At 45.2% G+C, this 14,587-nt stretch overlaps 1 protein-coding gene across 3 annotated transcripts in view; it reads right to left on the reverse strand.

The window, feature by feature from the left end:
* AGPAT5 (1-acylglycerol-3-phosphate O-acyltransferase 5) overlaps positions 1-7,728 on the reverse strand; it is a 59,011-nt gene extending 51,283 nt beyond the window's left edge. The window contains exon 1 of one of the 3 annotated variants that reach the window (XM_062198842.1): positions 7,455-7,728. In XM_062198842.1, coding sequence (XP_062054826.1) covers positions 7,455-7,673 — 219 coding nt within the window. In that variant the 5' untranslated portion in view covers positions 7,674-7,728. The remainder of the gene's footprint in view (positions 1-7,454) is intronic. The other 2 variants (XM_062198841.1, XM_062198840.1) reach the window with 2 other exon arrangements.
* Between the last annotated feature and the right edge of the window lie 6,859 nt (positions 7,729-14,587).

The following is a 14,587-nucleotide window of genomic DNA, read 5'->3' on the forward strand; positions in this document are numbered from 1 at the left end:
CTGAACTCTTACGTACCTGGGACAGGTGTGTGTAGGGTAGGAGTAGGGGGAACTGTAACTTTCTCAAAATACTTTGGCAGTGTTTGTATTTTACTGCAGTTGTTTGTTTTTATTGCATCTATGATTTAAAATAGAAAAATAAGGTATTAAAAAAATAAAGCATTCAAAAACTTACCAAAAATGCAACCTATAATAAAACTGATTTACTCACAGGGGTTTAGTTATTAAAAAATATAAAATCAAAACATTACACAAATTTCTCAAAAATTTTTAAGTTTAATAAGTTACTCAATTTCCTATTCAGACTTAAATTGTGTTAGTGTGAAACTGTATTTCAGTGAGGAAATTTAATTTTCTGAATCACAGGTTTTTATCTTTGTGCTTCAATAGGCAAACACAGAGGCACAGCCACATCTGTCAGGCCTATTTGTTCAAGTTACACTGAAGGAAGTGTTGTAAGGCCGTCATGTGGATGATACACAGGCAGAGGAGAATCAAATTAAAGATACAAACAATTCGTATTCTCTGACTACTGCTACTCAAGGATACCTGGACATTTTGGCTGGACTATGGAAAAAGTGTAGATATGTCATACAAGAGGTTGATTTAGATGACCTGCAACATCTCACCTCTGCAAATATGGTATTTCTTTCTAACAGTGGAACTACTTTTATGGCAGAGTTAAATTTAATTCACTATGAATTTAGGACTATTTTGATGAGCTCGCAAAACAGAAAACAAGTTATAAATTTCTCTAGATAGGACTCTGTTTCTGAAGAACTTGAAACAAGGTTTCTGTTGAAGTTCTATAAGAGTATTGTTACTCAGCACACTACATAAAAGTCAAAGCCTTGGACTTGCTTCCAGTGTTTTTTAGATTGTTTTATATTTAAAACAGGTCAGCTGAAGAGCTGTTTATTTTATATAACCTAAGAATTTCATGTTTTATTGTTGGGGCATATTATGCAAACACTTGGAGCAAGAAGAACAGCAGTCAGAGCCATTAATGTAAAATATATTCTAAAGTAAATTCCAAATGTTACCAGCTGATTTAAGAAGGAAGAGTCGGCATTGTGGTACAATGGGTTAACCTGCCGTTCAGGACACCCACATCCTATATCAGAGTGACAGTTGAGACCTGGCTGCTCTGCTTCTGATCCAGCTTCCTGTTAATGCATCCCGGGAGGCAGCAGATGATGGCTGAAGTGCTGGGACCCCTGCCACCCACATGAGACACCTGGATAGAGTTCCAGGCTCCTGGTTTCAGTCTGGCCCAGCCCTGGCTGTTACAAGCATTTGGGGACTGGACCAGCAGATGGAATATATCTCTGTCTCTCTCTGCCTTTCAAGTACATGGAAATGAACATTTTTTTAAAAAGACGAAAATGGTGATTAAAATATTTATTAGATGTTGATGAGGAGGCATATATCACAAGATACAAGGCTACTTCAAAAAGGTTGTGGACAACAGAAAAAGTAAGTCTGAAATCCATGCAGCTTTTTTCATAATACCCATTTTTCATGAACTTTTTGAAGACTCCCTCATAGAGCTTTCGGCCTGCACATACCAATGACCCATTTTTAGTGTACATCATTGGAGTGAGAGAAAAGAAATCTTTTAAAAAAGAAAAATGGTCAGTATTTAGCCTAGTAGCCAACATGCTGGTTGAGACATCTTGTTGCACACTGGAGTACCTGGGTTTGATCCCCAGCTCTAGCTCCTAACTCCAGCTTCCTACCAATGCAGACCCTGGGAGGTAGCTATGACAGTTCAATGGGTTAGAGTCCTGCGACTCATATGGGAAACACGGACTACATTCCTGGCTCCCAGCTTCAGCTTGGCCTAGTCCGGACACGACAGGGCATTTGGGGAGTGAACCAACAGATGGGAGCTCTCTTTATCTCTGTCTCTGCCTCACAGTTAAATAAATACTTTTAAAAGACAGAAATGAAGAGAAAATAATTCTAACATTTAAAAAAAGTGCATTAACTTTTATTAGTTTCATAAAACATGTTAAAAAGATTTTTTCATTACTAATTGTAACTACTGCAGATACTGGTTATGCAACTACCTCAACATTTAGGATGCATACAAAATTCTAGGATGGAAACTAGAAATTGTAGAGGAACAATTTTTTGTTTTTTGATTTCTTTTTGTTTTCTGTGTTTTCTCTTTCATACTATTTGTTACACTCTTTAGTTAACATACAGTTAATTATATGTGTATAAAGTTAACTGAAAATAGAGCTTAGAAAAAAATAAGAATGGGAATAAGAGGGAGGAGGAAGGGGGCAGGAGTATGGGTGGGAGGTGGGCACTGTAGGAAGAATCACTATGTTCTAAGTTGTAATTATGAAGTGTATGAAGCCTGTAACTGTAAAGCTGTATAGTTCTACATACATTCCTATGGACTTACTCCTAAGGGTACAGTTTAAAAACTTGCCATGGTATGCCAAATCCCTATAAGCAGAGTGGTTAAAAAAAAAAAAAAAAGCATTTCAAGTGTTAAACTGTGTGGTGGGATGAGGTGAAAAGGCCATGCCAAGATGGTCGCTGACAACAGAAACTGCCTGGCAACAGGCCGTGATTAGATGGCTTCGGAAATCACATGACAACAGAGTCTGACTGACAGCAGGTGATCATAGGGATAGGATTAAGTGTTAAAATGCTCATATGTCTAATAATAACAACAGAATTAAAAAGGCGTGAACACTCCAACAAAGGAAGCAGTGCACAAAGCAGACTCCAAAAGACAATGGGTTAAAGTAGTACTCTGACCTCAGAATCAGCCCTTAAGGCATTCTGGTGTGGCCAAAAAGCCCACAAGAGCATTTCAGGCATGGAAAGTGAAGAAACTCTGGCAAAAATGTTCTACATAAACGATCTCTGTGAGTGAGTCCCCATTGGAAAGAAGGGGCCATCAAAGAAGGAAGTACTTTTCTCTGAAAGGAGGAGAGAACTTCCACTTTGCTTATGGCCTTGTCTAAATACTAACAGAAATTTCCTCATGGGCATTGTCTACCTTAGAAAAACTACTACAGAACATGCCTGTGACTATAGACTTGTAGTTCAGGCCACCGAAGTTTAGAGATGGGACTTGGGCACTCCCTTGACTTGCATCCTCTGGTCTGCTTTAACACAAACCAGGAGGAAAAGAAAGCTAGGCATCAGAAGCAATGGGTGGCAGGCCTATTAATGGCTGATCTGTACAGTGATCTGCCCTCAAGGAGACCCAACAGGCCAGTCCACTGCAGTGGCTTTCAATGTGGTAAGCCTGGGCTTCAGCAGAAGTCAGCTTGTGAAGAGCCCTGGCAGCTCTGCCAAGAGTTGGATCACTGGAAATGGACCTGCCCTGGAGTCGAAGGATGCCCAGGTCAGAGCCACAGATCTTATTGGCTCTACGCTGAAAAGCCCTTCACTCAGCCCAACTTCCAAAGTGACCACTGCAGCTGAGGGGATGGTCAAGTAGGGTCAGCAACATTGCAGGCAGAACTGTAAATTTCTTGTTAGAGATGCCACCTGCCTTTACCTGGCCAGCTCTCCTCCCAGGCCAGCCAAGTAATGAAAGTCAACAGAGTGCCTTCCCCTAGGAGGTTCACACCTCCCTTAGGATATACCCCATGTGAAGAGATAGATAGGTCTGGGCCTCTTAACTTACAAGGCCTAAAGCCCACCAGATTATTATCAAGCCCCTTCTATCAGGTTCTATTTGCCTCTCAATCAGAAAACTTAATTGTAGCTTAGACAGCACCTTTCTTAGCTCCTCTAATAATGACTCTGTCCTTTGTTCTAGACCCTGTCTAGTGCACTTGGGCCTCATTCCTTTGTAATCATAACCTCTACTCTACCACCAATGGCTCTACTCCCAACCTGTGTGTACTGATGGTCCTCTTCCCCACTTAATGCTGTATAATTGTTCAGACCTGGTAAATGCCACTCTTAGGATCATTGGTTACTATCTTCACTCTGTCTTTTATGACCTTGTCTAAATATGATCAGAGTCAGCAAACTTGGAAGGCTTCCATAGCCTTGGCAACTCATGACGACAGCCTAGGGTGGTTACTGGCACCATAAACTAGAGTGTCAATTTGTTGGGTCAACAACAGGAGCCACTGTGCACTTGCTCCTCATGTGGGATCTCTGTCCTTAATGTGCTGTACATTGCGATTTAATGCTACAATTAGTACTCAAACAGTATGTTTCACTTTGTGTTTCTATGTGGGTGCAAACTGTTGAAATCTTTATACTAAATTGATCTTCTGTATATAAAGAGAATTGAAAATGAATATTGATGCAAATGGAAAGGAGAGGGAGCGGGAGAGGGGAGGGTTGCGGGTGGGAGGGAAGTTATGGGAGGGGGAAGCCATTGTAATCCATAAGCTGTACACTGGAAATTTATATTCATTAAATAAAAGTTAAAAAAAAATGAGAGAGAAAAAAAAAAAAAGAAATTGTGGATTCAAAAGGCTTCCACAGGGGCTGGCGCTGTGGCGCAGCGGGTTAATGCCCTGGCCTGAAGCACTGTCATCCCATAGGGCACCGGTTCTAGTCCCAGCTGCTCCACTTCCCATCCAGCTCTCTGCTATGGCCTGGGAAAGTAGTAGAAGATGGCCCAAGTCCTTGGGTCCTTGCACCCACGTGGGAGACCCAGAAGAGGCTCCTGGCTCCTGGTTTCAGATCAGCGCAGTTCCAGCCATTGCAGCAAATTGGGGAGTGAACCAGCGGATGGAAGACCGCTCTCTCTCTCTGCCTCTCCTCTCTCTGTGTAACTCTGACTTTCAAATAAATAAATAAATCTTAAAAAAAAAAAAAAAAAGGCTTCCATAGCCCAGGCAGCTCATGTCAAAAGCCTTAGGTGATCACTGATATCATACATAAAAGTGTTCATTGTTAAATTAACAATAGGACTCACTGTGCACTAACTTCCCATGCAGGACCGTTGTATTGAGAGTTAATAGTAAAACTTGTTCTCAAAGATCTACTTCATATTAGTGTATTAAGTGGAGGATAATCTAATGTCTCATAAGTTTTAGATGAGTCTAAAACTCCATTGTTAGATAAGTGCCCAACTCCATTGTTTCCTTATGTGTTTCTTTGATTAATGATAAAACTTATTCTCAAAGAAAAAAAAGTATATTATCGCAAAAATTAAAAGAAAAACAAGAAAGGAAGTGGAAGAAAGGATGGGAGCAAGAGAGGGAGGGAGAATGGGGTGGGAAGTGTCATGTACCTAAAACTGTATATATGAGATACATGAAATTTGTTCCATTTATATAAAAAGTTATTAAACAATGACAAAATCAGTGAAGACCAGATGAAAACTAAGTTAACTGGAAGGCCTTATAAATATTTTTCTTTTGGGTTTTATAGCTATTTATTTCTCTATTGATTTAATCATAAAAGGAATCAGCAAAAATATTGGAAGGCAGCCTTGTATACACAGTAACCTCAGGTCAGAAAAAGACAGTAACACATTCACAATACCCTCCTCTCGATTACTTACATCTTTGCAACCATAATAGTAACACAGGAACAAGACATCCAAACAGAGGGGTCTGTATTTTAATTAAATGCCTATAACCCTCACTTGATGATGAGTGGGCAGTTGGTCCTAGGATTCCTAACAAACTTCATCAAGGGATACTCGTCACATAAAAATTTCAATTATACTTAAGGGTCCTCATACATCACAACGTAAAAAGATTATCAATGAATTCTTTCATTACAACAACCAAGAGTAGAGAATTTTTCGATTAAATGTTTTAAAAACGTATTTCTGGGAAATGAAAAAGTAGGATATTTGCAGCCTGCAGTATATATGGCAAAGTACGTTAATTTCAGAAAAACTGTTAAGTTTTACAGTCACCAAAAAAAAAAAAAAAAAAAAACAACTTGGTAAGACAAAGTGCCCCAATGGTATCTTCCACATTACACTGTGTGGGACAAAAGTAAAATAATGCAGCACAGGCAGAATTATTTTTCACAGAGGTGAGGACTAACTTTGTGTTCTAAGTTTGTATCTCAGTCCAGGCCACTTGTCAGATAATGTCAAATTAAAAAGTTAATCACAATAAAAACAACACCTTTTTTATTATATTTTTAAAAAGATTTATTTATTTGAGAGGTAGAATTACAGACAGTGAGAGGAAGAGACAGAAAGGCCTTCCATCCGCTGGTTCACTCCCCAAATGGCCACAATGGAGCTGAGCCGCTCCGAAGCCAGGAGCTTCTTGCAGGTCCACAGGGGTGCAGGGACCCAAGCACTTGGGCCATCTTCTGCCACTTTCCCAGGCCATAGCAGAGAGCTGGATCGGAAGAGGAGCAGCCAGGACACGAAACGGTGCCCAAATGGGATGCCTGCACTGCAGGGGGAGGATTAACCTACTGCACCTCAGCGTGGGCTCCAAAACCATACATTTACACACGGTTGTAGAAACAGGATCATGGGGGTGGCGTGACTGGGGGAAACACCAGCTTGAATTAGTGAAAATTTTTAAAAGAGGCCCACTTTAAAAGCCAGTCACCAGTACATCATGATCAAGAACAGAGATTTTCTTCTTCTTCTTCTTTACCGGTAAAGGCTTAATAGATACCGGTTTGAATGAAAGGCCTGCGTTCCCTTCCCCAACAAACAAGCTCCAAGTGGAGCAGTCGGAAACTCAATACAGTAGCTGGCTGGCCACAGCGCGAACACAGCTGCTCTAGGTGGAAAAAAGAGAGGCAGAAAGACAAGGCAGTACTGTCCCATTCTCCCCACCTCGCCCCACCCCTACCCAGAAAAGAAGGTCGCCTGATGGGACCTCGGGTATGGCCAAGAACCAGAGTCTCGTTGCAGGCGAGAGAAAGGGAAAATTCACAACTGTGCGTCCCGAGACTTCCAGGAACTAAATAACGCTGACAGCCTTCTTCTCCCTTGGCGTTCCAGCTGCTTTAATCTGCAACTGCGGTCCCCATAAATACACAGGATGAAAGTAAAGAGACAGTCTAGCCCAAGCGGACGAGAATGGTACCCACGGCGGCACCTGCACGGGTCTCCTCCCTCCCCCACGTCTCACTCGCACTGGGGAAGAACTCCAAGCCCAGCTGCACTTCTGGCCCGAACAGCAACATCGCCAGCGTTCTAAGAGGAGGTCTCTTCCAAACAGCACTTCCGAGCGCACCTGCACCCTGCTCCGCCATCTCCTCGGACCACACGCTCGCCACCACTCGAAAATACAAATCACCTCGTCTGCTTCGCTCAGCCCCCAGATGCACGGACGCGGAGGGGGCGCGGGCCACACGGTGGCCTCAGGGCGACCCCTCTGCAATGCCCCGTGGATCTCGGTGGACCCGCGCAGGTGGCCCTGCGGCCAAACCCTGCAGCAGGACCGCGCAACTCCGCGCGAGGCACGTGCTCCCGGAGCCGGACCCGCCAGGCACCTGCCGCGAAGGGTCCACACCCGGACGGGCCTCACCTGCACCCCGGTGTAGTTCTCGAAGAAGAAGAGCACCATGTTCTGGTAGACGCAGTAGAGCCGGTCGTCCATCCGCTGGTAGAAGCGGGCGGGCAGGCAGGCGGACAGCAGCCGCAAGACCCCCCAGGCCAGCACGTAGGTGGGCGCCGTGCCCAGGAGCACGACGCCCGGCAGCAGGTAGCGCATCGAGTACGAGTGGAGCACCAGGGACAGCAGCATCCTCGCGGCTCGGCGGCGGGCGGCTCCGCCCGCTCTGCCCGCCCGGCCACCCGGGGCCTTCCGCCGCGGCCAGCCGGCGGCCAATCACCGCGCCGGGTCGCCACCCCCCAACCTCCCCGGCAGCGGCCGCCCGGACGCCGAGCCCGCTGCCGGCTCCCGGAGCCGCGGGCGGGCGAGTGCAGGACCCGGCGCGCTGCTGCAGGCCGCGGGGCTAAGGAACACCACGGCCGGCCGGGGTCCGTACCTCAGGCGCGCTTACAACCCATGACCCCGGCCCGTCATCGGATCCCCTTGCCGGGGGCGGGGCTCTGCGGCAATAACGTGTCTCCGGATTGGTCGCCCGTCACCATGGTCTCCCTCTGGGGGCGGGGCTTCCGGGGCAGTAACACGTCTCCTGAGTGGCGAAGTGCGGCTGTCGGTTGAGACGCCACTGCCGCGCCTGCGCGATGGGGCTGGCTTCGGCCACTGCGCTTGCTCCCCGGGAGGGGGCTGGCCTGTGTGCGCAGCCGGGCGAAGGTGGGTGCGGGCGGGGTTGGAGGACCGGGCTGCGGGGCTGCAGCGGCGGTGGGATGCGAGGGCAGGCTGGTTTGAGCCCGCCGTCCCGGCCTCGCCTCTTCCGCGGGGAGTAGCGGTGCGCTTGGTCCCCTGTTTGCGAGGTGCCCCGCGGCGCGGGCTCGGAGCAGGTCGGGGAGGGCGTGTGGCCGCCACGCGGGGCCGGACCCAGTGTCCTCGGCCCCCCGGGCTCCGGCCCCGCTGAACGGTGACCGGTACGTGTTGAGGGATGTCCGGGCGGCCTGCGCGCACGGATAGTGCCTGGTTGCCGAGTAGACCTTTGCAAAATGCACCCCTGCAAACTTTGTCCGGGCCTTGCTGTTTGGCCTGGGTTTTTTGGTGTCTTTTAAATAAGGGCCGCGTGTGTGTGTGTGTGTGTGTTGAGGGGTGTTTGAAATACTTGGGTGTGCCCGTGGTGACTTTTTTTTTTTTTTTTTTGGACAGGCAGCGTGAGACAGAGAGAGACAGAAAGGTCTTCCTTTTTCCGTTGGCTCAACCCCCAGATGGCCGCTAGGGCCGGCCCCTGCGGCTAGCCAAGTGAGCCCGGTGACTTTTGTGACCTTAAAAAGCTAGGAAGGCAGGGAGCTGTGGCCCCCTTAGATTTCTTGTGTTGACCTTTGGCTACCGTTCTTTGGTTTTATTGGTTTTATGTGTGACACTTTCCAAGGATGGTTGCCCTTTGAAAGATGCCGAATGCTTTAATTGAAAATAATTGCTTTCCAAAGCAGTGTGGGGTAGCGTGAGGCAGGAAGGCATTTCAGTGGAAAGCCTAATCAGGCTCAGGATGGTGGCTACCTTCTTTATGTACCCATGATTCATGAGAGACCCTATTGGGGGATGATGACCTCTGGGGAGTAAGCATGTTCTTGTTCACTTAGGATCTATGCATATATATCAGAGGTCTTCAGATAAGTTCATGGAAAATGCCCATTTTACATACATTTTTTAAAAAGCTTTTTGTACCAAAATGAACTTGTTCTAACTTGTTATAACATAGCTGAATAGGATCTAGTTTGATCTGTGAAAGCAAGATGAATTCTGTTAAAATTGAGGCAAGGCAAACATCAAATTTATGGTGAAGCTTGGGTTGAATGTTGAAATCCTTGATGCTTTAAAAGAGTTTATGGGGATAGTGCTCTAAAGAGTTACCCAGTTTACAGATGGGTAACTGGTTTTAAGAAGGGACAAGAGGATGTTGAAGATGAAGCGTGCAGCAGCAGAACATCTACATCACTGCGCATGGAAAAAATTAGTCTTGCTTGTGCCCTGATGGAAGAGGACTGATGATTAGCAAGAACAATGGCCTACACCCTATACACACCAACGGTTCAGCTTAACGAAATTCTGAGTGAAAGACTGAAGTGGTGTGTGCTTTCTGTTCGGGGGGTGCTCCCAGCTCAGCTCCAGATGAGAGCAGAGCCTTCAATGGAAATGATAAACAAGTGAGATCGAGATCCTGAAGCATTCTTCAAAAAACTGTAACGGCTGAAACAGATAGCTTTGCAAGTACAATCCTGGGGACGCAGGACAGTGAAACCAAGGGGGGAAGTGGTTCAGTCAAAGCAGAAGTGGCTTCGTTAAGAACACAGGTTGTGGTGACAGTGTTTTGGGAGGATCAAGGCATTTTGCTAGTTGGCTTTTTGGAGGATCAAAGGATGATAACTTCTGCTTCTCATGAGAGTGTTTTAAGAATGTTAGCTGAAGTTTTAGCCGAAAAACCCCTAGGAAAGTTTCGTCAGAGGGCCCCTTCCCACAGTGACAGTGGTCCTCCCTCTCCTGTCATCGAGGGCAGTTTTGCAAGTGCAGGTATTCACCTTGCAGTCCTGATTTGGCTCCCTTGCTCTCTCTTTTCTGGGGATGGGGGCGGGGGCCTTCCTATTCTTAAAAGTTTTAAAGAGTACCTGTTATCTTCACTTAATATGTTGACATGGACTAAGTGGCTGATGTTGTTACTCACAAAAGTATCTTGAATTTGATAGAGTATACCTTGAGAAATAAAGTTTACACTTTATATTTTGTCTTTTCTACTTTTCATGAACTTTTTGAAGTTTCTTTGTAAAGTCAGTATTTGTGTGTGTGTGTGTATAAACATGTTGCTTCCTTTGAGTTACCCCAAATTACTTTTAGTCACCAAATTGTAAACTGTTGTGGGATGTATTGGCAGTAGAGACGCTGAGAATTTAAGCTTCTCCTAGCCCCTGTTTGTCTCTAAACCCGTGCTCTTTCTCGGCCATTCTCTGCCTTGTACCTGTGTTCCCTTGTTAACAGCCACAGAGTCACCCTCATTTTTCGCCACCATCCCCTTTCAGTTTTCTCCCTTTTCCCACCACATTTTTTTAAAAGATTTTATTTATTCATTTGAAAGTCAGAGTTACTCAGAGGAGAAGCTCAGAGAAAGAAAGAGAGAGAGGTTTTCCATCTGATGGTTCACTCCCCAATTGGCTGCAATGGCCGGAGCTGTGCCGATCAGGAGCTTCTTCCGGGTCTCCCAGGCGAGTGCAGGGGCCCAAGGACTTTCCCAGGCCATAGCAGAGAGCTGGGTTGGAAGTGGAGCAGCTGGGTCTAAAACCGGTACCCACATGGGATGCCGGGACTGTAGGCAGTGGCTTTACCTGCTACACCACAGCGCCGGCCCCATCACTACCACATGCTCTAAGCTGTAACCGCCATACACCCCCTGCCTCTGTTTCCACTGGGGTATAACAGTGGGGTATCAGTGGGATTTGATTCTGTTCATCTTCCCTGTGGGACAGTTAACGAGAAGTCGTGTGTGGGCAATATGTAGTACTGTGGGAACACACTGTGGAGGTCGGCTGCAGTCTGGGGCAGAAGGAGGCTTCCTGGGTGAAGTGATACCTAGGAAGAAAGCTGTAGTGAGAGATGAACAGGAAGTTCCCTCCATGACCTGAAGGCCTGAAGCAAAGTGAATGGGCACCCTACCATAAGGGCCTGACTTAGGAAACTTTAGGTTTCTCTGGGAAGAATGCTGTGGCTCTCCCTCACAATCCTGCATCACTGTCTAAAATTTCTCATCAGTTACAAAAGAAATAGGTTCTGATGGGCTGTAAATGGCACTTCGAAGAGCAAGTGGTTACAGAAGTCCTTTACATGGACCCAGTGAGTTATAAATAACCATAAAGATCGCAATACCCACCATCATCCATCCTGAAAATATTTGAACCTTTCATCAGTTGGAAACTTTACATGGATCATCTTTTCTTGAAAGCATTTTAATTTCACTTGTACCACAGAATCCTATGTTAACTCGAATGTGCTTTCATGCTTCAAAGGCTTTTGTTGATGAGTCTGTATCATTAGGGCTCATAAGAGTTAAAATTTTGGGGGCCAGCACTGTGATGCAGTGGGTTAAGCCATTGTCTGCAGCACTGGTCTGCCACATGGGTGCTGGTTGGAGTCCGTGCTGCTCCATCTCCAATCCAGCTCCCTGCTAATGCACCTGGGAAAGCAGGGGACGGTGTCCCAAGTACTTGAGCCCCTGCCACCAACATGGGACACCTGGATGAGACTCCTGGCTTCTGGCTTCAGTCTGCCCCAGCCTCAGTTGTTGCAGCCATTTATGGAGTGAACCGGTGGATACAAAGTCTCTGTCTCTCTCACTCTTAACTCTGCCTCTCAAATAACTTTTTCAAAAGTTAAAATTTCTTCTAAATTGAGCTTTTTACTATTGTTATACACTATGCACAGTGTATACCACGAATTGTAAACTTAAAAGTTTAATTGGAAATACAACCCTTAAGATACCTTAATTAAGAGAAATTGTCAGGTTATCAACTGGTGTCCTCAAGGTTATTATACCTCCGAGCAGTGCAGAATACTATAGTAAGATGCAGGGTGTGCCGAGTGCGAGAGGGGCCACTGTGAAGTGCAAGTTCAGGAGTCCTCTCAGGCAGATCAGTCTTAGGAAAATTGATCATCTGAAAATTGAATCCTTTGGAACTATTACTCACATCTTTATTCTCAGGGATACCCATTCCACAATTTGGAGGTCACACAGTACTAATGGGCAAGGAAAAACTCTAAGAGTAATAGGAATTGAGTCAGGAAGGATGAATATCAATAGAAGAATGGCTACGTGAAGTTACAAGATGATTCATGAAATGCCATTGAGCAGTTAAAGAAGTAGATCTAGGAGCAGGTGTTGTGGCACAGCCATTTAAGCCCACAACCCTTATTGGAGTTCCTGGTTTGAGTCCCAGCTACCCCGCACTTCTGACCCAACATCCTACTAATGCCCTAGGAGGCAGCAGGTGGTAGCTCAAGTAGTTCCATGTGAGAGACCTGGATGGGGTTTCTGGCTTCTGAAGGCTTCAGTCTGGCCTAGACCTGGCTGCTATTGGTGGGAATTTGGGGAATAGACCAGCAAATGGAAGTTCTCTCTACCAGCTGTATGACTATATAATATATCTAAATGTATAATCATGGAAAGATCTATGTTAGGTGAAAAAAGCAAGTTGCTAGGTAATACGTACACTAATACACCATTTCTATAAAAACTAAAACAATGTACTTCTAAATGCAAATGGCCAGAAAACACTGAAAGATATATTGATGACTGTCTCCCAAGAAGAGAAGATCAGATGAAAAATCAACTGGATTTCAGTATTGTGTCAAATTTTTACAAGGAAATACTGATTCACAAGCCCATAACTGTCTGTTAAATATCCCACATCATGGGGTGGGGGTTGTGGTTTCAGGTATCAGGACAGAACAGATAAAGCCCCAAAGGGGAGTGGCATTGCGTGAAAAAGAAAAAAAGCAAAGGGGTGACCTTTTGTAAAAAATAGCTAACAGGTATGATCCATGGGTGTTAACTGACTGGCAGCTATAAAGAAGAGGAAGGAATGAAGTATAGACTTGAGCAATCAGACAGAATTGGCTTTTACCTACTAATAGAGTGGAGAAAAGTTTTGTAGGTCATAGAACTTAGTTGTACAAAATAAGTTTTGAACATGGATATTTATTTACAATGCAGAAGGCAATCACAGAAATTTTTAAAAAGCTGACATAACACTGTTAGAAAACAAATTCTGGGGGTCCAGCGCCACGGCCCAGTGGGTTAATCTTCCACCTGCAGCACCAGCATCCCATATGAGCACCTGTTCTAGTCCTGGCTGCTCCTCTTCCAATCCAGCTCTCTGCTGTGGCCTGGGAAAAACCCAAATGGGAGATAGGGAGGAATCATCTGGCTCCTGGCTTTGGATCGGCACAGCTCCGACCATTGGGCCATTTGGGGAATGAACCAACGGAAGGAAGACCTTTCTCTCTGTCTCTCTGTCTGTAACTTCTGTAACTGTACCTTTCAAATAAATAAATTTTAAAAAAATTCTAACAAATCAAGTCTTAAAGACCTATTATCAGGGACATCCCATTCATAAATGAGGAGGAGCTTTGATGGACTGAACATGGACTTGGGGTGGGGATTATAGGCAGAAAAGGGCTTAAGATGGAAGTGAAACAAAAAGCCATGCAGTCATTTCAAAAGTTACTTTCCTTAAAGGGTTATAGCTGGTTATGCCAGCTCAGGTGACCTGGAACCCTTCTGCTTGCTTAACAGGACTCTCCTGTTCTTTGGAAAACTGGCTCATTTTAAAGTTTACTTTGATGTGGTGCATCTCATGTGAGTGACTCCATTCTGGTTTGCTCTGATCTGGGCCTAGTGCAGATCAATTGGACTCCAATAATTTTTGTTTGATACCACAAGCATAAAGGTATCAAGAAAAAGTATCTTTTATTTAACTATCTATAGCAGTATGCCACTCATTTGGTTATGAATGTCATACTTTCTATATAGAGAAAGGAAAGCAATTATCTTTCTGCTAACATAGTGGATATTTGGTTTTTATCACTAATTATTGGGACGTATACAGTACTCACTTCACAGTATCATTTTCATACATATTGAATCGAGGAGGGCAACAGGGTGTAGTAGGAGTTCCAGAATGCATTCCAGAATCATGGGAGAAAAAGCTCAAGAAATTTTGGGAAAGAATACTGAGCATGAAAAACAGTGTTTTAAGATAACCCACATCATTCCTGGAACTAGTGAATACATCAAGTTACATGGCAAAGGAGAATGCAGGGTGTAGATGAAACCGGCATTGCTAATCAGCTGACCTTAAAAAGAAGGCTAACCTGAATTGTCCCCTGGGCCCAGTGTAATCACAAGGGTTCTTAACAGTGGGAGGAGGAGGCAGAAAAGATGATGCAACGTGAGAAGATGCAGCTAGCGTTGGCTGGCTTTGAGGGTGAGAAGGCTCCTGAGCTGAGGAGTCAGCCTGGAACCCAGGAGAGCAAGCAGGGAACATGTGGAGTCCACTTTAGCATGGTGGGGCCCATTTTGA

This window comes from Lepus europaeus, chromosome 8 (assembly GCF_033115175.1).
Source record: "Lepus europaeus isolate LE1 chromosome 8, mLepTim1.pri, whole genome shotgun sequence".
Taxonomy (NCBI): Eukaryota; Metazoa; Chordata; class Mammalia; order Lagomorpha; family Leporidae; genus Lepus; species Lepus europaeus.